The sequence below is a fragment of the Micromys minutus genome, assembly GCF_963924665.1.
Source record: "Micromys minutus genome assembly, chromosome: 12".
NCBI lineage: Eukaryota > Metazoa > Chordata > Mammalia > Rodentia > Muridae > Micromys > Micromys minutus.
The window spans coordinates 29006800-29029639 of NC_137981.1; the positions used below are offsets into that span (position 1 = coordinate 29006800).

Sequence of the window (22840 nt, forward strand, 5' to 3'; positions counted from 1 at the left end):
TGTACAAATCAAACATTTACTGGTAATGAATTATAAAGATTTTTTAAAAACTTAATGCCTAAATACGCTTTCTCTGTTTTCCTCTGTGTGTTTCTCTCTCTCTCTCTCTCTCTCTCTCTCTCTCTCTCTCTCTCTCTCTCTCTCTCTCTCTCTCTCTCTCTCATACACACACAGATTAAAAATAAAAACTGAAATAAAAATCTTGGGGCTGGGAGAGTTGGTAAGCACCTGCCACACGTGAGGACCCAGTACCCACATAAAGAGCTGGGTGTGGCGGTTCACTGTTGTTATCCCAGTGTTGGGGAGGATAGCAGAGCAGAAACAACGTAACCACGTCAGTGAGCTCCAGCCAGGTTCAGGGAGAGACCCCACCGCAAAACACACAGTGAAGAGTGACTGAGGGAAGACCCAGCATCGATGTCTCACCTACACTGGATGCACACCATGTGACATTACAGATATATAACACACACACACACACTCGCACACACACACACACACACACACACACACACACACAGTTAAATCTTGGCTGAACACTAAAAGATGCTGAGCTCATTCATCATTTTTCAAGTTATCAATTCTTTGACTTTACAATCCTCACTCCTAGAGTGCCACGTTCCACAAATATGTGCAAAATGGCAGAAGTATGTTTAAGGCCTTTAGAAACTGTTGGCAGTTCTAGTCCCAATCTGTAATGTATTTTACAAGTTTATTTAAGCACAGTCCAGTCCAAAGATGGAGTCATCTGATCGCTACCTGCTGAGAAACTATATGGGATAGGTAAACAATGCAAGCTTGTGTAATTAGGTCCCGTTGGCACAGTATGGTATGGCACAGTGCTAAGTGGGGATGCTGAGAATTCCTAAAGCTGCAGGGACATTATGCGATGCAGCATGGACCAGTGCTGCTAGAACATCTCAGGCTCATTAAAGGTTTGATATGGAATTTATTTTTGATTGCTGTATGTTCAGAAATCTCCTACCTTTTCCAGGATTCTTCTAACCCCATGGTCAGTTAAGCAGCCCCACACGAAGTCATACCCCATGACTTGAAACCCCTGATAGACTATGGTCTTATTTTAAAATCAAGGCTTCTGGCTAATTATTGGTTTCCCTTATTTCTTTCAGGAAACTCTTGTGCAGTTTTTCTTGTAATGTGTTCCAATGACACAAAATTTAGATGTTACAAAAAGATACAAATTAACAATCCTCCCACCCAACCACTAATCCCTGCCTCTGGGCCGTAACCGCTACCACCAGAGTGATGTAGACAGGAATTTGCTCACAGGTGAGAGTCACCTTACCTGCTCACCAGAGAGTGGCCTACTCCACACGCTGTCTGGCATCTTGTTTAATTTTCATCTGTAAGAGATGGGCTACCCTACTTGGTCCACAAAAGGCTACACCCTCTTTCCAAACACATTATAGACTGTAGGTGTGCTTTGGAGGGCTGTGACTTTATTGGGTTCTTATATACACCACCCTTCCAACCCTTATTCTACCCTAATCCCTCTCAACCCCCTTCTGTGGTATAGGTTGCTATTGTTTCTGGGACTAGTCCCTCACTGGTGAGAGTTGAGTTATTGCCTGCTCTTGCTCATATAAACAGTGCTCCAGTGGGCGGAACTGAATACGCAGGACACACTAGGAATATGTCAAAGATTAGACATGTGGGACATGTCTTCCACATGGAGCTGCTGGGGAAAGGGTCTGGCTCTTACTTGGGACCTCTGACAGTGTTCTGCTTTCAGTGGGGTCCACTCACCCTCAGGCAGCAGCATGGAGACCACCATGCCTCTTCCCTTTGTTGAGCTGGTTGTTTGTACTTGAGGATTGCTCCTAGCCTGACAGCTAAAATGGCTTCCCTCCATAGTTGTATCAGGAATAAAGTCAGGAGCCACTTTTCTAATTATCTGCCCAGTTGCTGTTTGGTTCTCATCTGGATAAAAAACAAACTCTCTTACCACAGTGGTAGCATTTTAAAAAACTGCTGTCTATATTTATCTGGTTGGATTGGAATGGATTAGATTACCAGGTATCATCAATAGAGAAGATTTCATTTGAAACTATATCTACTCTTGAGACGATTTATACCCTTGCACATGATTGAATGTCCTGGTTCTGAGAATGCACAGAGAAATTCCCAGTCTCTGCAGAACGTTGGCCATGTGGAATACTATGTATTGTGTAAAATGCGTGAGAAGATCCTTCGCAGTCAGGGTCTCCAGGAACATCACTGAATAGGGAAAAATCCAGTTGTAAAACTATGATATATTTCATGCTTTAAAAGATCAGAAAAGGGGCTGGAAGGATGGCTCAGAGGTTAAGAGCACTGACTGCTCTTCCAGAGGTTCTGAGTTCAGTTTCCAGCAACCACATGGTGGCTCACAACCATCTGTAACAGGATGTGATGCCCTCTTCTGGTGTGTCTTAAGACAGCTACAGTATACTTACATATATAAAATAAATAAATAAAATCTTAAAAAAAAAAAAAATCAAAGAAAATACCAATGGCCCGTTTCTCTGGGTGTATGTTTGTATGTGGATTTTAATCGATAGAGGAAGGTACCGGAGAGATAGGTACCAAGGTCAATTGCTGTCTAGGGAAAGGATAGAAACTAGAAGGAATAATCTTATTTGCAAAACCAAGCAGTATATTGAAGGTTCAGCAGGAGAGCCGGTAGATCAGTTTCATCTTGAGCTGGGCTGAGGCAGGCCCTTAGGTGGGAGTTAGCTTCTGCCTGCTGTCTGACTCCACCCTCCTCTTCTCAGATCCTCACGGGCGAAGACTGGAATGCGGTGATGTACGACGGCATCATGGCCTACGGAGGCCCATCCTCTTCCGGAATGATTGTCTGTATCTACTTCATCATCCTTTTCATCTGTGGCAACTGTATCCTTTGGACCCACCTATGTGGTCCCCATCCCTGTCTTGTTCCTCCTGACTCTCTCGTGGTTATGGAGGCAACAGAAGCAGCTATGGGGCTAAGGGAGACGAATGCCTCTCCCTGGTTAGCTCCATGCCGGCTTTCTATCCACATAGCAGATGGGGGAGCCATGCGGTATGAGTCACGCCTGGGGACAGCAGTATGTACAGTGCTGGTGCCAGTAGATAATGAGTGTGGTGTCATGTCTGCATTCAGGACGAGCAGGGAAGCCTGAAGATTATGTTGTCATCACTAGGAGGCCAGGGCTACATCCGTGTCACCCCACGAGGAGCCTCTGATAGACTGTCCCAGACTTGCTTTACGCATCTGGCTATACCATGCTGTGGATCTTTCCTCTGACATGTCCGATTATTCTTCCCTGCTGAGACTCCTGCAGTTGGCTGCTGGGAGTCATTTTGTGCACTGTCACCAACCCCTTAGGATCTCGTAATGTTCTCTGGTAGTGTCTGTTTTAACTCTGGCTCCTCCGTGCCTAGCACAAGACCTGCCACGCAGAGTTGTTGTAACTCTGGCGAATGAGTTGAGCACAGGTGTGAAACCCCATGCTCTTTGCTCTTCTGATTTAAAAAGCCCGACTATGAGTGGCCCCTGAATGCACCAGACCACTGTAGCTCATCCTTCCCAGTCTCCTCTAGCGCTTTTGGTGAACTTTCCTCACTGTAGAAAGCCTAGCGCTAGCCTGCCCTGCTGCCCTTGGGGGCAGTGTTATATGAAAATTTTGGGGAAAACTCTATCTTAGCGTGTCCAACACACCTCTGAGTCCCTGGGCTCAATTGTAGTAGCCTGTCCTCCAGAGAAATCCTCTGCCTTTTTCCTCCTACTTAGAGATGAGCTCACTGACCTCTGAGTCCCCCTCAGATTTTGTCCACATCTGTTGGCTATGTGCGGAGTCCACTGTCCCCTGGAATTTTGGTGGATGCTCCTCCCACCCTCAACCATATGACAGCTTCATGAGCCAGGAGTCTCCTTTTCTGTGTTTGCATGTTTCCTGTTAAGACAGTGCATAGTAGCCCCTGAGGACATTGGTCAAGTAGATGGTTTTCCTTTTCTGTTCTCCTGACTGACTATAGTCACACTAGGTGCTAGACATGAGACTGTAGACCATTCCCTGCCATTTCTCTCTAGCTCCATGTTGAAGCTCTCTGAGGTATGCCACCATATGAAAGCCTTCAAGAGCTGCTTATGTTCCTGTCTCCCGTTGGAAGCTATACTCCATTGTGTCCTGTGTCCTCCCATATCCCCAGTACGCAGCAGGAGCTGGCCTTCCCAGGGTGCTCTGGAGAGATTTTTTAATAAATCCACCGAACACCCGTGTTCAGGAAGTCTGGGCCATGCCTCTGAATGCAGGTGGCAAACTAATCCAGATTTGACTCAACTTTCCATGTTTACTGTCATTGCAAGTCTGAAGATGGGATTGTTTCCTCATGGATCTGTTAAGGGACATGCTTGACACAGCTGTTATCAGTGCTGGCAGCTGCCCCAGCACCATTGCAAAACCCCTCGAAGAGGTTTCTAGGCTTTTTATGCTGTCAGATGGTTTCTCCAAGCGTTGATGTAACTCACTCACTGTCTGTCCTTTTGAAAGTCTTGACTAGAATTAGACAAGGCATTCCCTCACAATGATCTTACCATTAGGCCCTTGGTACCCTTCACTGATGGATGCATTTAACAGCCCACCTGGAAGTTTCTAATACACAAGGCACACAGGGCAACAGCCTGCTGTTTGTCTCTCTCCCATGGCCCTGCTGTGGGCTGAACATCGGGCTTAGAGAAACTGCCATAAAGTACATGGAGTCCCCTCAGGCCCCCCAGGCTTCTTGATCTTCATAGATAGTGAATGAGGAAGTAACCACATCTCTTGACTTGATACTCTTAAGAAAATTCTAGAAACTAACACAAGCAATGTTACCATTTTTAAACCGTAAAAGCCTATCTACCTGATACATTGCCACTTACAAAACCCACGTTTAGCTATAGTCTAGCTACAGTGGGGCCCTTCAGAATACAGTCTTATCTTCCTCTGGTGGAGACCTAGCTTGCCATTTATAGCAGATATATGGAGTGAAGAGTAGGCTCTGGCGACCATGTTAGAGGAGGAAGCGACCACGTTAGAGGAGGAAGCCTCCTACCACGTTGTACAATTAAATCTGCAGGTTGGCCACTCATGGCCTTCGAAGGCATCTGATTTGCCAGGGACTCCCTATTATATGTGTTTCCAAAGAAAGCGAAACCGTGTGCTTCATGAGTGTGTAGGAAAGAGACGATGAGATGGTTGTTTCCACGGATCTCTGGATATCCAGGAGACTTTGCTTAGGTTTCTGTGCTTTTCACTTGTTTGTTTAAAGTGGGATTTTACCAAGTTCTCCAGTTGTACCAAATGAGTGTCATGCTAGGGACAGCCAGTCACTCCCAGCCTATGTGAGCAGAGGAGAGTGACAGTGCTGTCATCAACTATAGTAGTTGCGTTTAAAACACGTTGTACCCTTAAGATTTTCAAATTAGATATCCTGCTGAACGTCTTCTTGGCCATTGCTGTAGACAATTTGGCTGATGCTGAAAGTTTGAACACTGCTCAGAAAGAGGAAGCTGAAGAAAAAGAAAGAAAAAAAATTGCCAGGTAACCTAATTTTCCTGGGTGCATTTGCCCAGAGGTGCTTGGAGTACCCAGGTGTCCTAAGGGGTGCTGGGGACACAGACACACGTCCCAAGAGCTGAGCTTCCTAACTGCTGCTTTGAAGTGATTATGGGTGACCGTATGGTACCAGCTAAAGAGGAGGAACTCAGGGCTCTCATCCTCAGAGCAAGAATGGAAGTCACGTCCCTGTGCTTAAAGAATCACCGCAGTTAATTTTGGTGTCCTAAATTAAGTGATGCATTTGATGCTGATTAGCTCCTGGCTGGGGATTTTAATGAGGTGATCTGTGTGGCTCAATTGCACTAGGTGAACAGGAAGCCCTGAGTTTGGGTTGCACTATACTCTTGGTATTGCATTTCCAGTTCAATCCTGAGTTTGAGTTGCACTGTACTCTTGGCATTGCGTTTCCAGTTCAATCCTGGTCCTTCATCATGCCCTGGTTACCACTTTAATGCATGACAATGGTTTCTTGTGTTCTCTTATCTATAGAAAAGAAAGCCTAGAAAACAAAAAGAACAACAAACCAGAAGTCAACCAGATAGCCAACAGTGACAACAAGGTATTTTTCTCCAAATGACTTCTCTTTGTTCCAGCACGATTCTACCAAGGTGTCGCCATCACTCTACCACTTGTACGGTAGTGAAAGTGTCCTGAGTGTGATATTTTGCTGTGAAAAGCAAGAGCCCACCACATAGACACAGGATTCTGATTTAGTTAGACAAGGAGCTGTTTAACCAACATTTTACTATAGGATGTAGCTGTTGGAGCAATGGACTACTTGTTATGTTTTGAGTTGCACCTATGTGGTCAGGCATAACCCATGCTCACAACTAAGTATCTTCTTAGTGGGTATTAAAATCAGGGTTTTTAGTAGATGACTGGAAAGTCCAGGTGGTCTAGGTGGCTTCAAGACTGCATCAGCAGGCTTCATCACACCTATGACAGCTCTGGATATTTCTGACATGTGTTTGTTCATTGAGTTGATAAATGTGGAGTGACAGTTGCATGCCAAACACTAGACTACCTCCATGGAGTTCACAGTCTAGTTGAGAGACAGGAATCTAAATGCGGTTATCACACAGTGTATGTATGTGCCTGCCCTGGGATGGCCAAAGGATAGAGCCATGTACAGTGCCCACTGACCATGACCTGAGCATTGGCCTATTTCTTGCCTTCCAGATGGATGAGAACCCCCATTTACAAGCCCTGCATGGATGCATGTGTGTGTGTGTGTGTGTGTGTGTGCATGTGAGCAGACACACATGCATGTGTGTGTAAGAGCCCTCGCTACTGAACAGTAGGCAGGTCCTCTGGCTTTGGCCCTCTGAAGTAGTTCAACTTCTGTCTCTGTTGTCCTAGGTTACAATCGATGATTATCAGGAAGAGACTGAAGATAAGGACCCTTACCCACCCTGTGATGTGCCAGGTATATGGGGCAGAGAGACCCAGAAGGACTTTCAGTTTGGTATGGAGGGGAGGGTGTCACACTGCTGAAACCACCAAGGCTGTAGGCCCCATGGTCTTAGCGATCAGTTAGCTCTGTGTTTTCCTAAGGTCACAGGCACCACAGATGAACACAATTCCAGGAGGCAGAGGAGGAAGATGGACAGACAGACATAGCTTCTGCTAGAACAATGGCTATGGGATGCCGAAACCCAAAGGCAAACATGTCTGTGACTCAAAATCCAAGTTGTTCAGACTAACACTGAGCAAGCGGTTGTAGGGAAAGAGGCAGATGCTGGGGGATGGCAGTGAGAATCTCACCTATGACTGTGGCCATACTGTGCCCAGGAGGGTGCCCCCTTCCATATCTCTTAGCTAAACACACTGGAAAGAAGCATGCCCCGACCCCCCTGCACATGCACCCTGTATTCTGAACAAAGAGAGAGGTGGTTTTAGTTGGCAGAAGCGGGAGTTTCTTCAATTTTAAGCCACATTTTAATTGGAAGTTGAGATCAATAGTTTAAACCCATGTGCAATCTTTCACACCTATAAAAACTGTTCCGTTTAAAGTAGGTGAAGAGGAAGAGGAGGAGGAAGAGGATGAGCCCGAAGTTCCTGCTGGTCCCCGTCCTCGAAGAATCTCAGAGTTGAACATGAAGGAGAAGATTGCGCCCATCCCTGAAGGAAGCGCCTTCTTCATTCTTAGCAAGACCAACCCGTAAATACCCTCTTTCTAGTCCCTTCGCTGCTGTGTCCCCCCAGTGACTCTTAAGGGTGGTGAGGGTCGAGTAAAGAGAAGTAGTTCACGAACCCCTTCTGATCCTGAATGTTCCTGGATCCTATGCGGCCCCTTAAGCTCCACTCCCCCTCGTTGCCTTTGCCAATCAGTCAGCCCTGATGAAGTGTCCTGTTCCCTTGGGGGTACAACAGAGTCATGGGAGGAGGCTGCTCTAGAATCCCTGCCCTCACAGGTGCTCCATGGTAACAGTAACAGAGGAGTGTCTAGCTCAATAAGACATCCTGGAAGGGCCCATGGCTGTCCTGTGTGTACACCGGTACACTGGCTACTCTAGGACTCCTTCGTAACTCATGGATCTTGTCTTCAGATGCTCCATAGAATGAGAATTTTGTAAGCAGTGTCTGCACGTCATCTTTATTTTCAGGTCCCATTTAGGAGCTCGTTTTTCCCCCTGTTGAGTTTTATGGTATTGCTCATGATGTTTTATATGCTATAAGCACTTGATTTAGCACTATGATACCGTGCTTAAAATAGCATTTCTCATATTAAAATGATAAGGTGCTTCCCAGGAACATGGTAATGACTCACAGGCTGTGAGAGGAAGAAGTCTATTTACTAGCTGGTTTCTAGGTTTAAATCATCTGGTGTTAAGTGAGCTGCCAGGGGGTAGGTAGCTCCTGGAAAGGTTTCTAGAAGACTTGCAGAAGTTCGTGACTGTCAAAGAGGAACCCCGTGTAATTCACAGGCCCCGGGGGAGACTCAGGTGGGAAGCAAGGTAGGCCGGAGGCCTTGACCCATGACAGTTTCATGCTCTTTTACAAAGTTAACGTGTTGGTATTGTGTGTGCATGGATGACAGGAGGACACATGTGCCACCGTACATAGAGAGGCCAGAGGCAACTTTATGGATCTGGTTATTGATTCTAGAATTGTCAGGCTTCATACAAATGTTTACCAATAAACAAACCAACCCAAAGGGGCTATGGCACTGTTACTGCTGTATCTGTATATGGTGTATGTATGTGCATGGAAGAGATGGGTCCGTTTCCCAGAGGTCCAGAGCATCCCTGCCCCCCAGGCCCAGCTACTGCAGTATGCAAGCCTTCCAGGAAGTGCACAACCCTTAGCAACCACATGATGGGAGACCTGAAGTGAGGGGTCTCCATTACATAATGGTGACTTTTAGTTTTGAAAATGAAAAGGTATCTTCCAAAGGCAAAGCCCATTCTTACTCTTTAGCCTAAGCAGTGACAGCAGCCGACCAAAGAAAACTCTTTAAATCTGAGTACTGAGAGTAAAGACGCTGTAACCCGGCTTCACAGGACCTCAGGGGAACAGGAGAGGTTCCAACAGGCCCTGAGAGCCGTCGTGAAAGACTTGATTGAAAGACATGGTGGTGCTCCTTGCTTCCCAGGGTTGCAGGGTTCAGTAAGAAGCCTGTCACATGACACAACGAGATCCTTACACGTGAAGAAACAACAAGGCTAGTTCTGCTGTGTCTCCTAAGGACTGCCTGTTGTGGATCGACTACCGGATAAGAGCATGACCTTTATGGGCCACCGAGATGGCTCAGGGGCTAAAGGTGCTTGCCACCAAGTCTGACAGCTCAAGTTTGATCCTTTTATATTGGCCCGTGTAAAAAGAGAAGCTGACTCCCAAAAGCTGTCTTTTGCACAGTGTGGCCTATGTGCTTACAACACACATGGGGTGGGGAGGGAAAGGAAGAAAGATAACAAACAAAAGTCATAAAGTGTGCTAAGAATAGGACGTTTATAATAAACTTTCCAGACAGCAGGAGACTCCGCCAAGTCTCACTTGTTGCAGGTCATGTTCATAAAACAGCTGCTCTGTGGACTAAGATGGGAATGTGTCCCACTCTTTGTGTTAAAATAAAGTCCTCGGGAAGATAAAGCTTAACAATGTTTAGTGAAGCCCAGAGCAATTCACAGAGGAGCAGCTCCGAGAGGAGAAAGCAAGCCGTTCCCTGAGCTGCAGTGTGGCCAGAGCACTGTAAGCAGAACTCGGGGATGAGGGAGAAGCGGCTTGCACCACCGGGGCCTTACTTGAACATGGTCTGGTCAGTTGGCAGCCCGTGATAGGCTGAGGCTCGGCTGTTTGTTGCAGGAGTGTCTTCCTAAGTTAGGCCTCCAGTTAGTCACTGGTTTGTAGCCACTCAAGGGAAGTCATTTGGCCCAGTTTCCTGTCATAAGTCAGGCTCTATGCTGTGGTAGGAAAAATTAGGCGTAGACATGCCCAGGTTTGAAATCTACCCCTGCTTCTTAGTAGCTTTGTTACCTTAACATTTTTTTCATAGCCGTAAATCTCAGATTTCTCATATTTTTAAACTACTTTTATATATGTGAATGCTTTGCTTTGTCTGTACTACATGTGTGCAATGCCCACAGAGTCCAGAAGATGGCATTGCATCTCCTGGGATTGGAGTTACTGGGGTTTTGGGAGACCTTGTAAGGGTGCAGGTCCTCTGAAAGAGCAGCCAGTGTTCTTAACCACGGAACCATCTCTCCATCTCCCTTCCCAGCTTCCGTCTTTTGGAGGGACAGTAACCCCATGTGTAAGAACTGGATGGAAAGGTCCCAGCACAAAACCGCTCATACCACAGTCTGGCTGTAGGCTTCCTGGGGCAAATTGTGGGCCATAGCGTTTATCCTGGGTGGAAAACAAACCTAGACTCTGACCAGCCTCTTTCTGTTCTTTCCCAAAGAAGCCTCACACCTTAGCGGACCCCAGCAGGCTCAACCCTTGTCTGATTGTTCCATGCGGTGCTTTTCTCCACAGGATCCGTGTGGGTTGCCACAAGCTCATTAACCACCACATCTTCACCAACCTTATCCTGGTCTTCATCATGCTGAGCAGTGCTGCCCTTGCCGCGGAGGACCCCATCCGTAGCCACTCGTTCCGAAACACTGTAAGCCTCTGAGAGAGGGGACAGGGGTGGGACTACCCTGGGGGTCAGTCCCAGCCTGTCTGTGTCTGTACAGCTAGCCCAAGAATGGGAGGCCGGGACTAGAGCTTCCTGTGTTCACACTATCTGGTGCCAGGGATTGCTTTCTTTGGACAAAGCTAATGGAGATGCTTAATTAGAAACCTATGTAATTTTTCTCGTTTCTTCAGAGCCTTCTTTGCTCCTTTTTTCTTACTTTGGGGTTTCCCTTTCCCTATGAGAGGCACACTGATAGCTCATTAGCATCCTAAGGAGAAAAGATAAACTTGAGCCCCAGCATGTGTAGGTCCAGGAACTCTGACGTTGGGCTAGTGAAAGCTCCCTCTTATGTGTAATTTACATAAAGCCCCTCAGCCACTCCACTGAAGAGAGACACAGGTCAGGGAGAAGACTTGGAACCAAGTTGAAAAGGGCAACAGGTGGTGGTTAAATTTTTTGATAACTCACCCAGCATCATAGCTTAAGGATAGTTCCACTGACGTATCTGTGTTAGAAGGTACTTGTTTCTAAATTACCCTTTGCTTCAGGATCTCTTCCCTAGCAGTTCACCTACCTCAGCACTGAGGAAACTCCAAAGACATGTTCAGACAGCCATGGGCCTGTTGGCCATCATACCTGGGTCAGGTGGCTACCATGGCACTGCCCAGGAGAGGCAGCATGAGCACAAGGCTGTCAGATGTGGCCGCCTCTTTCACCAGCAGATCAGTGCTCTGGCTTTGCCTCAGTAACCACGCCCTCACGTTATAGCTGTCCATTTCCAGTTCTCAGCAGACCCACTGATGACGAGAGGATGCTCGCAGGAGACTGAAGGGACTTTCCCCTGTGGCTCAGGTGGTGTCCCTGTAAAGATGAAGGCAGTGAGCCTAACTCAGCCCATCCTCACAGACTTAGCTTTGATTAGAGATCCTCAAAGCTGTCTCCGTTTAGGCATTTAAATGGAGTGGACACCCCTCTGTCATGGAGCTCCGTCATAAAAATGAAACACAGGGCAGGAGGGTATTTAGAGACAAGTCCTGTTGTCACGGGTCCGGAGCTAGTCCAGGTTAACCGTCCACAGGAGCTAATTTATGTTTCTTCTTCTTGTCACCGTCTCTTTCCCATTCTTTCATTTCCTTGTTTTCTTTGTCCTCTGAGCATGTGCTGCTGTTATGACACTGTGGTGTTTCATTTATCAGTAGCCAAGTTTCTAGTGACAAGGGAAATAGATGCTGCAGAAAGAAAGTACTTAAGTCTAAGGACTTGGATTGGCCCCTGGGTACCACATAAGTGTGGCTGCCATGTACTTTGAGTGTGGGAAGAGAGGGTGAGGGAAAGGTGGGTGCTGAAGGCTGACAATTGACTAGAAGATACAGTTATGCAAAGTTGCCCTGGCATTGTCTCAGAGCCCAGAAATTGGAAGTTTGGGAAAGGGTTACCTCTGAGAAGAGCTCCCCTCCTTCCATGGAAGAGGCATAGCTTTCCTTTCTGTGGAGCTTCAGTGGTGGCTCCTACCAAGGAAACAGCAAAGCTCTCAGACTCTGGACTACACCACCAGCCTCCTTGCCTGTGACTGGATTTGTGGCCTGAACAGATGTTCCTGCCCTAACATCCTAGGCCAAATGGTCTCCACAGTTCTTCCAACATCGATATCTTTGGTTCTTTCAAAACCATAGATGGGCTGGTAAGATAGGTCAGCAGGGAAAGGCACTTGTCATCCTGCCTGGCCACCTGAGGTCAATCCCTGGGACTCATATGATAGAAGAAAAGAACTGATTCCTCTGACCTTTATACATGTACTGTAGCATATGCATGTGTCATAGATAATAGATAGATGGATAAATAAGACAGACAGACAGATGCAGTAAAGCCACAGCACACCATCTCCATGTGATCAACACCCAGAACAGGCTTGTGTATTAGCAGTGTTGGCTGCTGTCTTTCTGGCTGAGAGTGGTAAGGACATCAGCACACTAGGGGTAACCTTGTTGGAGTGGTCAGACTTCTTGTTCCTGGCGCACTTCCCTGATTCTGAGTCTTCGTGGTTCTGAAGAAAATCAAGAACCTTGCATCAGGAGCTCAGAAGATTTTATAGACAGTAGGTGACATTTTCAGGAATGCTGATAGAGCAGCCTGTCTTTGCATGGACCCAGAAAGGCAGGGATCAACCTTGAGAGAGAGCAGAGTTAGATGTAGAGTGCAGCAGGAGGAAGGTACCAAGTACTTCCCAGACTGAGCATATATGGTCCATCCCAGTATATGTGGGTGGGTTAGGGAGATCAGTTGATGATTGCATTTTCCCAGGTCCACAGGAAGCCTTCTGACTTCATTTGATGCCATTAGCATTTTTATTTATGTTTTAAAAATTAAAAATGGTAGCCTTATTGTGCTGGAAATAGATCCCCGGGGCCTCATGCTCGGTTGGGACCCTCAGCCCTATCACTAACATCCCTAATTGTATTTCTTCACCCATACGGAACTGCTAGGTGGCAGCGCATTTCATTCAAGTTCAAACCTGCAGAATGTATGCGAGTCTCATTTGTCAGGGGATTTAGCTTACTGGTAGCCCACACAGAGGGAAGGTTATCAGCACAGCCAGGGAGAAGCCCCTATGGGCCACAATAGGAGCCTGGGAGGCCAGTTAGCCTAAGTAGGTGAAGAACGAAAGGCTCCCCAACATTCCGAGGTGACCACACAGATGAGCTTTGGGTGGGCGAAAGGGGTCCTTTGGAGCATCTCAGCCCTCCCATGGGAACAGCAGGGTTGTCCTGCCTGGACACAAGTTAGGGGTTCTGCTCTTGGGCAAGGATCTGCCACAACTTGTTGTGTGTCTTGTTCTCACTGCCACGTGTTGTGCCTTGCAGATACTGGGCTACTTTGACTGTGCCTTCACAGCCATCTTTACGGTTGAAATCCTGCTAAAGGTAACATGCCTCTCCTTGAACCTTTCTGTTTGTAGCCACAGCAGTAACGGTCCCGCCCTTTGCTTCCCTTCCAGATACTAGGTTATGCGGACTACGTCTTCACGGGCACTTTTGCTCTTGAGATCATTTTAAAGGTAACAGGCCGGCCAGCCCTCTGACCGAGGCCTCTCCTGTGCTCAAAGCACAGGAGAGATGCGTGAAGTGCTTTGAGCTTTTTTCCTTCTGTGATCAAACTGAGCTTTTTTTAAACTACAGGATTTTTTTTTCCGCCTGTGACCATTCCGTGTTTTCACAGTTTTTTGTTAACTTTAAGTGCATGTAGGAGCTACATTGGCTTCATATTCTAGTTGGAATTATATTTTTGTTCTTTAAAAAAAAATCCTCTGAAATTGGTTCACTGATAATGGATGTAGCACTCTGTGGGAATGTCCTTCTGCCCTTCTCGACATCAGAGTGAGAAGGAAAGCCCCTATGTGGTGACAGGAGCTATTGTCTCCTTGCTTCTGGGACTACACTGTGGTTTCTGTGTCCTTGAATGGTAACTTACTACTCTCTTGCAATGTGTCTTGCAAGATAAGCTGGGTCTACTTGTGTGGAGATGTTCTGTATCTCTTTCAATGGGATGGGCTTACATTTGCACGGACCAAAGGTGTACCTGAATGTACTGCCCACGCATGGCCCACCAGGTGGTGTCACTGTCTGTGATGTGTCCTGACTGTGAGCACACCATGGGGAAGTTCCTCCTCAGATGCTCAGAAGTCCGGAGATGCAGCTGAGGCCTTCTGATTTTGTCCTTAGAGTCAACTCCTTGTGGGAAGAATCTGGGAAGTGGAGAGTTTTTACTACAGTTGTCTTTAGAGTATTTTGAGGTTTATGTGTGTGCATCCAAAAAAAAAAAAAAAAAAAAAAAAGTACTTTATGTTGAGTAACTGGGCACCTGGGCTCCTCACAAAAGCTTCCAATGACATAGGCCAGTGGGTTTGATTTTAGTTCTCTGGGTTGATTAGAGCAGAGGCCAAGGCTTATGGCCCTGTGGTAAAAAACCAGCACAAAATGCTCAGAGTCTCTGCTCTAGGTTCTTGGTTTTTGCCATTTGCTGTCTCCCTTGAGCTGAATTAAGGAGCGTGTTCCATATGGCCATTAGCCTGGTTAACTGAGGTTCTGCTTTATCGTCTGCCTTTTTGAACTGTTACTCTGTTACTCATGGGCTTCGGGGCAAATAAAATCCTGGGTTATTTAACACTGTATTATTCCCATCAGAGAACTTCCCTACCGAACTCTTCCTATCATCAGCAGAAACCTCACTAGAGGACCCACGATGTATGTTCCTGCTAAACAAGGTGCTTAGTGAGAGCAAAACTAGCTTGGTTGGAAAGTCACCCAACAGCCTCCTTGCTATACTTAATGCTTATAGAGTCACCAGACTCAGGAGAGCTGGGAATGGGGGAACCTAAGGCTGGAGCAGCCAAGCTAAGGAGGAAAGTTCCGCAGAGTGTTGGAGCCGCCTCTCGCTCCCCGAAGGTATGATGAAAACACTTCTTGCTCTGTGGCCTTAGAGAAGCCAGGCCAGCACTGTATAGGTAAGCTTGGGTGTGAGGCAGTGAAGGTGTTCTCACAGGCATAGTCATATGCAGTGTCTCCCTACCCAGGCTCTTTGGACATGCCAGATTTCTGTTCTTATTCGAACAAACTCTGAATCGCTCTCTCTACAAATGTGCCTGCAATCGGCTGCCTCTTTCCATCTTTGGCTGAAGGAGGTTACACTGTCACTCAGCCCCTCTGGCGTGCAGCCATTAAAGAAGCCATACCTCTGTCAAGAGTTTGGGAAGAGCCCAGGTCTTTTGCTCATTTGGTTTTAAGCCCCGGAGGGGAGGAGAGAGGGTAAATGCCACGTGATTCTGCTTACAGATGACAACTTTTGGAGCATTCTTGCACAAAGGGGCTTTCTGCAGGAACTACTTCAATTTGCTGGACATGCTCGTTGTCGGGGTGTCTCTGGTGTCATTTGGGATTCAGTAAGTATTTATGTGTCAGGAGAACGAATTTACACAGGGAACTTAGGCCTAATTCACTCAAGCTGGGCCCCGTCTGCTAATTACAGCCAGAATGGTTTAACCTGCCCATGCCAGAAAGTGCAGGGCCATTTGTGCTGTCCAAAGGTGCCTGAGTAGGAGAGATGGACAAATAGGGTTCTTCTCAGGCCTGGTCCAAGACTTGGAGCATACTCTCTCGGGATGGTAGTTTTCTTTCGTTTTGGGACAAGCTTGGCCTTGGTGGTCTCTTGGGATCCCTTTCTCTCCGTGGGCTTGCAGGATAGACAGCAACAATGACCTTCAGGGGGCACTCAGGAGATTCTAGTGACGTTGAACACCACCTTTGTGTGCTAGAGCTGTCCCGAGTGTGTGCACTGTCCCGAGTGTGTGCACTGTCCCGTGTGTGTGCACATGCACATTTGGCGCTTAGCAGTAGGAACCTGGAGAGAACTGGAAGCCGGCCGGGCACTGTGAAACCACTGAACTTGGCCACGCTGTGGGAAGAAAGACAGTTTATTTGGGAATCAAACTTCAGACTGTCTCTGAGGTCGGGGGGCAGGGCAGGGGGCAGAGAAAGTGGCCGCAGGAAAAACTGGTCAGTTTTATGGGGACAGGTAGTGACAGGAGGGTGGGTGCAGACCAGGACAGCCTGAGAATTAGCACAGGGGCTTTGATGTGTAGCAGGCTGGGTAAGTCAGGAGGAACTAGATGCCCTTTGCCCATTGACCATGGGGGCAGATAAGGGAAGGAGTGGCCTTTCCTGACTGACTGAAACCCGCTCCTGAGGAGTGCTAAGTTTAGGTTCTTGTTCACCTGATCCCAATCCTTCTGCATACCCAGAGTCCATGGCTTAGGACATTTTCACTCGGGCTGCTGCCTGGGAACGGAAGCCCTGAGCCATTTCCCTGTAGAACCTCCAGACTAGTCTCTTCAGGGCTCTCAGCAACTTCTGATTCCAGATTCTCTTCTTTGCTCACTCCCCACCTCTGGCTTGTGGGGATATCTGGGATGCTGAGGCTCAGCTACCTTTGTATGCAGCACAATCTACCCCAACCCCTAAGCTAACTCTTTGCTCATTTGGGACTCAGTTGATGTCACCTCCCCCAGAAGCTTTGCCAGCTGCCCCTGAGGTCACACCACATCTTCCCCACCTTGGAGGAGAGTACTGTTTCCCCACCTCAGCCCCAGGTGTGCGCACTCATCTCTCCTACCGGATTTAACTGCTTGGAGGCCAGTAAAGCCCTGGCACCAGATGTAAACACTGAAATCTGAATGTCAGGAACCTAGTGTTAGCATTAACATAACCAAGTATGAAAATTGCACCATAAGGGCAACTGTGTGCCTGAGGTAGGGGTTCTGTCAGGTCCCTCAGGAGGCAGGAAGTCTGCTTTATGGCATAAAGAAGCAGAGAGACTCTACATGCTTGTGAAGTGCTTTTAAGAAGTGGTGTAACTGATCTCAGGGCTCCTTTCCTGCCATAACACACACCACTCATTCTTCCTTTGTCCCTCCTTAGATCCAGCGCCATCTCCGTTGTGAAGATCCTGAGGGTTTTAAGGGTCCTGAGGCCTCTCAGAGCAATCAACAGAGCAAAAGGACTGAAGGTATTGACCCTCTCGGCTCACTGGGGCTGGCTTGGGTTGGAGATGGCCGCAGTTACTAACTGTTCTAGTCTGGAGATGAGCTGAGGCCTGGTGGGTTTCAGAGTGGGCACTTTGCCACCAAGCCTTATGACATGTGTGGAAGAGAGAACCAGCTCCTGTATGTTGTCCTCTGGCCACCACATTCACATGTGCACGTGTACACACACAGTGAATACATGTAATACAAAAATAAAAAGCTGCCTCAGCAGGTAAGAACACTTGCTGAATCTTAGCAGAGCATTAGGGCTCGAGTCAAATCCCAGGCCCTGTGTAAAAAGCCCTGCATGGTCTCATACACCAGATAGCCCAGCACTGTGTGTGAGGTGGCAGAGACAGGAAGAAGCTTCTTAATGGCTGCCCTTGCTCTGAGTTCAGTGAAACCCTGTCTTAAGAATATAAAGTCAAAGCTGATATAGCAAGACATGCAGTGTCCTCTGCTCTCCTCAAAGAACAGGCGTGCTGATAGAAGCATGTACCCACATAAGGTGTTTTGTTACACACATACTCATAGCAGAAATTACTTTTTTGTTAATTGGAGATATTAGTTGTTATAATTACAATTATTTAGTACTTCTTTCTCAGTAGTTGTGTGTGTGTGTGTGTATGTATGTATGTATGTATGTATGTATGTGTGTGTGTGTGTGTGTAAGTTGTAAATGTTCTCATATGGAGTATACACCATGCTAGAGGGTTTATACTTCTGTAAAGTCCTTCTGGGATGGGAATCTTATGAGCCTATGTGCAGGAGGTGTTTCTTTCAAGTAACCGAACTTCTTTGGAGAAAGCCCAAGAAGGGTGTTTTGGGGGCCAGTAGGACAGCTCAGTGGGTTAAGGCACTTTGCCACCAAGCCTTATGACCTGAGTCCAATCTCTGGGACCAGTGCAGAAAGAACCAGCTCCTCTGGCCACCACATTCATATGTGCACGTGTACACACACACAATGAATACGTGTAATACAAAATTAATAAGAACAAAACTGAGACAGATTGGCCACAATAGTTGCTCAGTGGATAACCAGCAAAACTCACCTCATGGCTAAAACCAGGGAGAGTAGCAGCCTTCCATCCCCTCTCTCTCACTCTCTCTCCCTCTCTCGTCCTCTCTCTCCTCCTCTCTTTCCCCCTGCCTGTTCCTTCCCCAGCACGTGGTCCAGTGTGTCTTTGTGGCTATCCGAACCATTGGCAACATCATGATCGTCACGACCCTTCTCCAGTTCATGTTTGCATGCATTGGGGTCCAGCTGTTCAAGGTAGGCGTGCGTCTGGCTAGGGCTGGAGTTGGGTTCCCTAAGAAGAGCCCATATTGACTCTCCATCTGCTTTGTGTCTAGGGGAAGTTCTACCGCTGTACAGATGAAGCCAAAAGTAACCCTGAGGAGTGCAGGTGGGTACCCCGAGAGCAGCCAGGGAAGTGGATTCAGTCGGGGCAGCATTTCGGAGGTTTCTGTCAAGGCCTGTCCCCTCAGTTTCTGCCTGGAAGGACGCTTGGTCTTTTGTTGTTTGTTTGTTTGTTTGTATCTTCAAGTCCAGGCGAAACTCAAGTAAAGTGAAATCACTTGCATTCAGGGCACAGGTCAGTGTGGTCATTGAAACATTTTTATTAACCCGAAAGTTTGTAGCTACTTAGTATGGAGCCTGTAGACTGGGGGAAGGAGCCACCAGAATCTGTGAGGAATGTGAACGGGACCCGCCCACGTCAGACTTGAGCTCAGTTCCCAATGCTCAGGAGTGAGCTAACCTCTTCTAGAAGACTTGATACTCTTTGATCCTTGGCCCTATTTTTATCCTTACCCACATTTTGGTATATTTCCATTCACAACATCTGACAGAGGAAAAGCAGCAAGAAATATCCACATCTCATAATTCAAGATGTTTCAGTAAATATGAAAATTTCACAGTCAATGCGTACATTGCCTAGAGCTTAAGGCTGCAGAAAATCTACGTCCTTGACCTTTAGAGTTTTTATAGGCAGCTGGGGTCTAGCTGCCTGCCCCATGCCTGCCCATATGCCTTGGCTTGGGTTGCCTTGGACAAATAATGAGACCGTGGGGCATCAGCTACAATTTGCCTATGACCACATACAGTTCTAAAGATGCTATCAGCCCAGGCTGAGGGATGTGACATACTGCACAAGCTGATTAGTGTAGCCACAGAATGGCTATGCAGGTCCTTTCCTGTAGCTGCCTGTTGTTATGAAATGACAGTAATAGCCTTACCTCTGGGTTCCTTCCGTAAGTACAGTTCTGTAAGAAATGGCGTGTCGCAGCAGTTACAGAATTCTTTTGGAAAGAAAAGTGGTGATAGCAAAGACATGTAAAGGAAGAGATTTGTTGGGACTAGAAGGTGGATAAGCGGACGCCTCAGCTTGCTTCTCAAGAGTTTATAAAATCCTCTGTGGACAAAGTATTGGTTCTTCCACACATGTTCCCAGTCTGTCTTATGTGAGAAAAGGTTACCATTTGGCCATAGCTAATTACCAACAGGTACACACTGGATGTCTAGCTGTTCCTGCCCCAGAGAGTCCACTTTGCACTAGACACTGCTGGGCAGTTACTTGAGCTATAGAGCTGATTAAATGTGGAAATTACAGAAGCTCCACCTGGCCTATGCTCAGGTATGTGCGCTGGCTGAGACGACATGTAATGTTCTAGAGGTAGGACTAATACTGTCATGTATGAAGCCTAGATAACCCTCTAATGCCTCTCCTCTACAGGGGGCTTTTCATTCTTTATAAGGACGGCGATGTCGACAGTCCCGTGGTCCGTGAGAGGATCTGGCAAAACAGTGATTTCAATTTTGACAATGTGCTTTCGGCTATGATGGCACTCTTCACGGTCTCAACTTTCGAGGGCTGGCCCGCGTGAGTACAAAGTCTCCCACAAGGTCCTTATTTGCCCCTTGGGGACTCCATGCTGTCTTCCTTCCTTGCAGCACACTCTAGTTTTGCGCTTCACAGCTAGCAAGTTTGCCTGTGACTACATTATTTCTTAGCAAGCTTGCCTGTGACTACATTATTTTTTAGCAGGCTTGCCTGTCACTACATTATTTCTTAGCAAGCTTGCCTTGACTACATTATTTCTTAGCAAGCTTGCCTTGACTACATTATTTCTTAGCAAGCTTGCCTGTCACTACATTATTTCTTAGCAAGCTTGCCTTGACTACATTATTTCTCAGCAAGCTTGCCCGTGACTAACATTGGGCAACTGGTCATCATTTCTTGCTCATCACGGCTCCTCCATCTGAACAGGCAGGTGTGAGACATCTGCATCTTACTTCTGGCTCTCAGATGTGAAGTGCCTGGGAAGCATCTCTGGGTGTCACTGGGAGAGAACCTTCTGTTGGTTCTCAAAGAGGATTTGACAGCATCCAAACTGTCCCCCATACACTCACTCATTATGATACAGAGTGGGCACTAGTGTGTGCCAGCCATGGGCAGTTGCCACTTTTCTTTCATGGAGGTGCTTATACATTCATTCATAAATTATGCTTTTGATGCCCACCCCATGCAACATTCTGTGTTAGACAATGTGGACGAAACAGCAGAGCCGAGTCACTCTGCTTGCTCTGAGCCCGGAGCCCAGAGCTAGTAGAGATGTCTTGTAGTTATACCAAGTACAGAAGAGAGTCTAGAAAAGCAGCCGGGATGTGGGTGAGTAAGGGTCTCAGAACTTAAGGAGGAAGCAAAGAGAGGGCCAGGGGGAAGCTCTGGCAGTCTGCTGTCTTTCCTCACATGTCCCATGCCCAGAGGAGCTTCAGGAGGTGAGGGCCTAGCTGGTTCTTGCTGGCTGTCAGGGCCCTAGGAGTGGCTGTGATAGATGTTCTCAGAAGTTCTATGGACAGTTGAACAGCACTTGCTCAGGGAAATTGATCTTGGAGAAAAGATCTGATAAGATGCCGTGGTAACATCCAGTTTGGGAAGCTGTGCTTCAGTTAGTCCCTGAGGCAGCTGACAGGATGTGAACAGGCCGGGCCTTGGAGCTACAGGACCAGACCTCAGCTCTGGACTCTGCTGTTAAGGATTATGACCTTGTGACCTTGGCACTCAGATGCCTCTCTGACCATCAATAAAAGGGGAATGGTGGTTAATACCGGCCCTGATAGTGGGAAGTAAGATAAAAGAAGATGTGAAGGCTTTTGTACCATGGGGTGCGGTCCTGAAGGACTGACTACATTGTAGTGGGTTAGTCTAAGTTGGGGTGTTTTATAGTGATGCCCTTCTACAGAGTTCTGTTGAATGCTAGAGTTTTCTGTTTGGGTGCAGGGTATCTGTCAGAATTTTCAGTTCCTTCAATACATCAATGTGATGTACTTTATCTCTTATCTCTTCATGGAAGGTTGCATTGCTGACTGTTTGTGAAATCCCTTTGATTTTTCAGTTCTCCAGATATTCTTTTAATGATTCCATCTAGGTAACCTGTCATCTACATACCAGATACCTGGGCCTGAGGCCTAGGCCTCAGTGAGACCAGGCTGTTTTCAAAGGCCTTCATGTCCCTCCCCCAACACACATATACTGTGACTGTGCAGAGGAATTCTGGGACATCAGGCAGTGCAGTGGGCTGGGCTCCTTGGTGTTTAGAGTTGTTGGGTCCTTACCCAGTTTTCTCATCCCCCAGATTGCTGTACAAAGCCATTGACTCAAACGGAGAGAATGTTGGTCCTGTCTACAACTACCGTGTGGAGATCTCCATCTTCTTCATCATCTACATCATCATCGTTGCCTTCTTCATGATGAACATCTTTGTGGGCTTCGTCATTGTCACCTTCCAGGAACAGGGAGAAAAGGAGTACAAGAACTGTGAGCTGGACAAGAACCAGGTTCAAGTCACACACTGTTTGTGCTTCTGTCCCTCAAGCAAGGGCAAAGCACCTCCTCCCTCATAGCGTTCTCTGCACAGAGGAGAGACTCAGCTACGTTGGGTCTCTGTAGGGTCAGAGTAGATATGACTGGGGAAACCAAGCCCCAGGCTTGTGATGAGTCAGAGAACACTGCAGACGTAACCCATGGTTATGGCTGGCCAGTGATGGATTAGGCTCTTGTGCAATAGGCACTGTGACCCAGAGCCAGAGATCACTCACTTAAGCTTTCACAGCCCTCATGGAGTGGCTCTTCCATACCTGCTCCATGCAAACTTGCCTCACCTTTGTGTTCTTCATGTTTCTAGCTGATCATTCTCACTTGTGCTTCCAAGGCACAGCTGTAGGGCAAGGAGCAGAATCCCCGGCCCTACCCACTCAATGCACTGCCATCCTTTTCCTCCAGCTGAAATACGTTGTCATTTGGTAGGAAGAGTTGGAAATTTTGAATATGGCACTAAAGTTGTTGGTTTCATTTATCTTTCTTGTTTTAGCTGATAGAAGTAGGAGCCCTGGCTCTGCTTGTATGATAAAGCCAAGAATCTGAGAGCCTGTACCCTTGGCCCTACTGTGCCTGTACAAGCTCTGTGACATTAGATGACTCTTTGCTCCTGGAGTCTTGGCCCCTTCACTCATTTAGAGATAATTTATGACAGAATGAAGGAGGTGCCCCTTAGACA

At 47.2% G+C, this 22840-nt stretch overlaps 1 protein-coding gene across 4 annotated transcripts in view; it reads left to right on the forward strand.

Annotated features, from left to right (window-relative positions):
* The window catches only part of CACNA1D (calcium voltage-gated channel subunit alpha1 D), a gene marked incomplete at both ends in the record, with an annotated part of 288275 nt that overhangs the window by 214590 nt on the left and 50845 nt on the right, over nucleotides 1-22840 (forward strand). For all 4 annotated transcript variants that reach the window (XM_080926306.1, XM_080926308.1, XM_080926305.1 and 1 more), the window contains 13 exons: nucleotides 2775-2895; nucleotides 5453-5567; nucleotides 6075-6144; nucleotides 6945-7011; nucleotides 7599-7746; nucleotides 10563-10692; nucleotides 13569-13628; nucleotides 15537-15643; nucleotides 17178-17265; nucleotides 18447-18554; nucleotides 18635-18687; nucleotides 20017-20163; nucleotides 21920-22121. In XM_080926306.1, coding sequence (XP_080782432.1) covers nucleotides 2775-2895; nucleotides 5453-5567; nucleotides 6075-6144; nucleotides 6945-7011; nucleotides 7599-7746; nucleotides 10563-10692; nucleotides 13569-13628; nucleotides 15537-15643; nucleotides 17178-17265; nucleotides 18447-18554; nucleotides 18635-18687; nucleotides 20017-20163; nucleotides 21920-22121 — 1416 coding nt within the window. The remainder of the gene's footprint in view (nucleotides 1-2774; nucleotides 2896-5452; nucleotides 5568-6074; nucleotides 6145-6944; nucleotides 7012-7598; nucleotides 7747-10562; nucleotides 10693-13568; nucleotides 13629-15536; nucleotides 15644-17177; nucleotides 17266-18446; nucleotides 18555-18634; nucleotides 18688-20016; nucleotides 20164-21919; nucleotides 22122-22840) is intronic.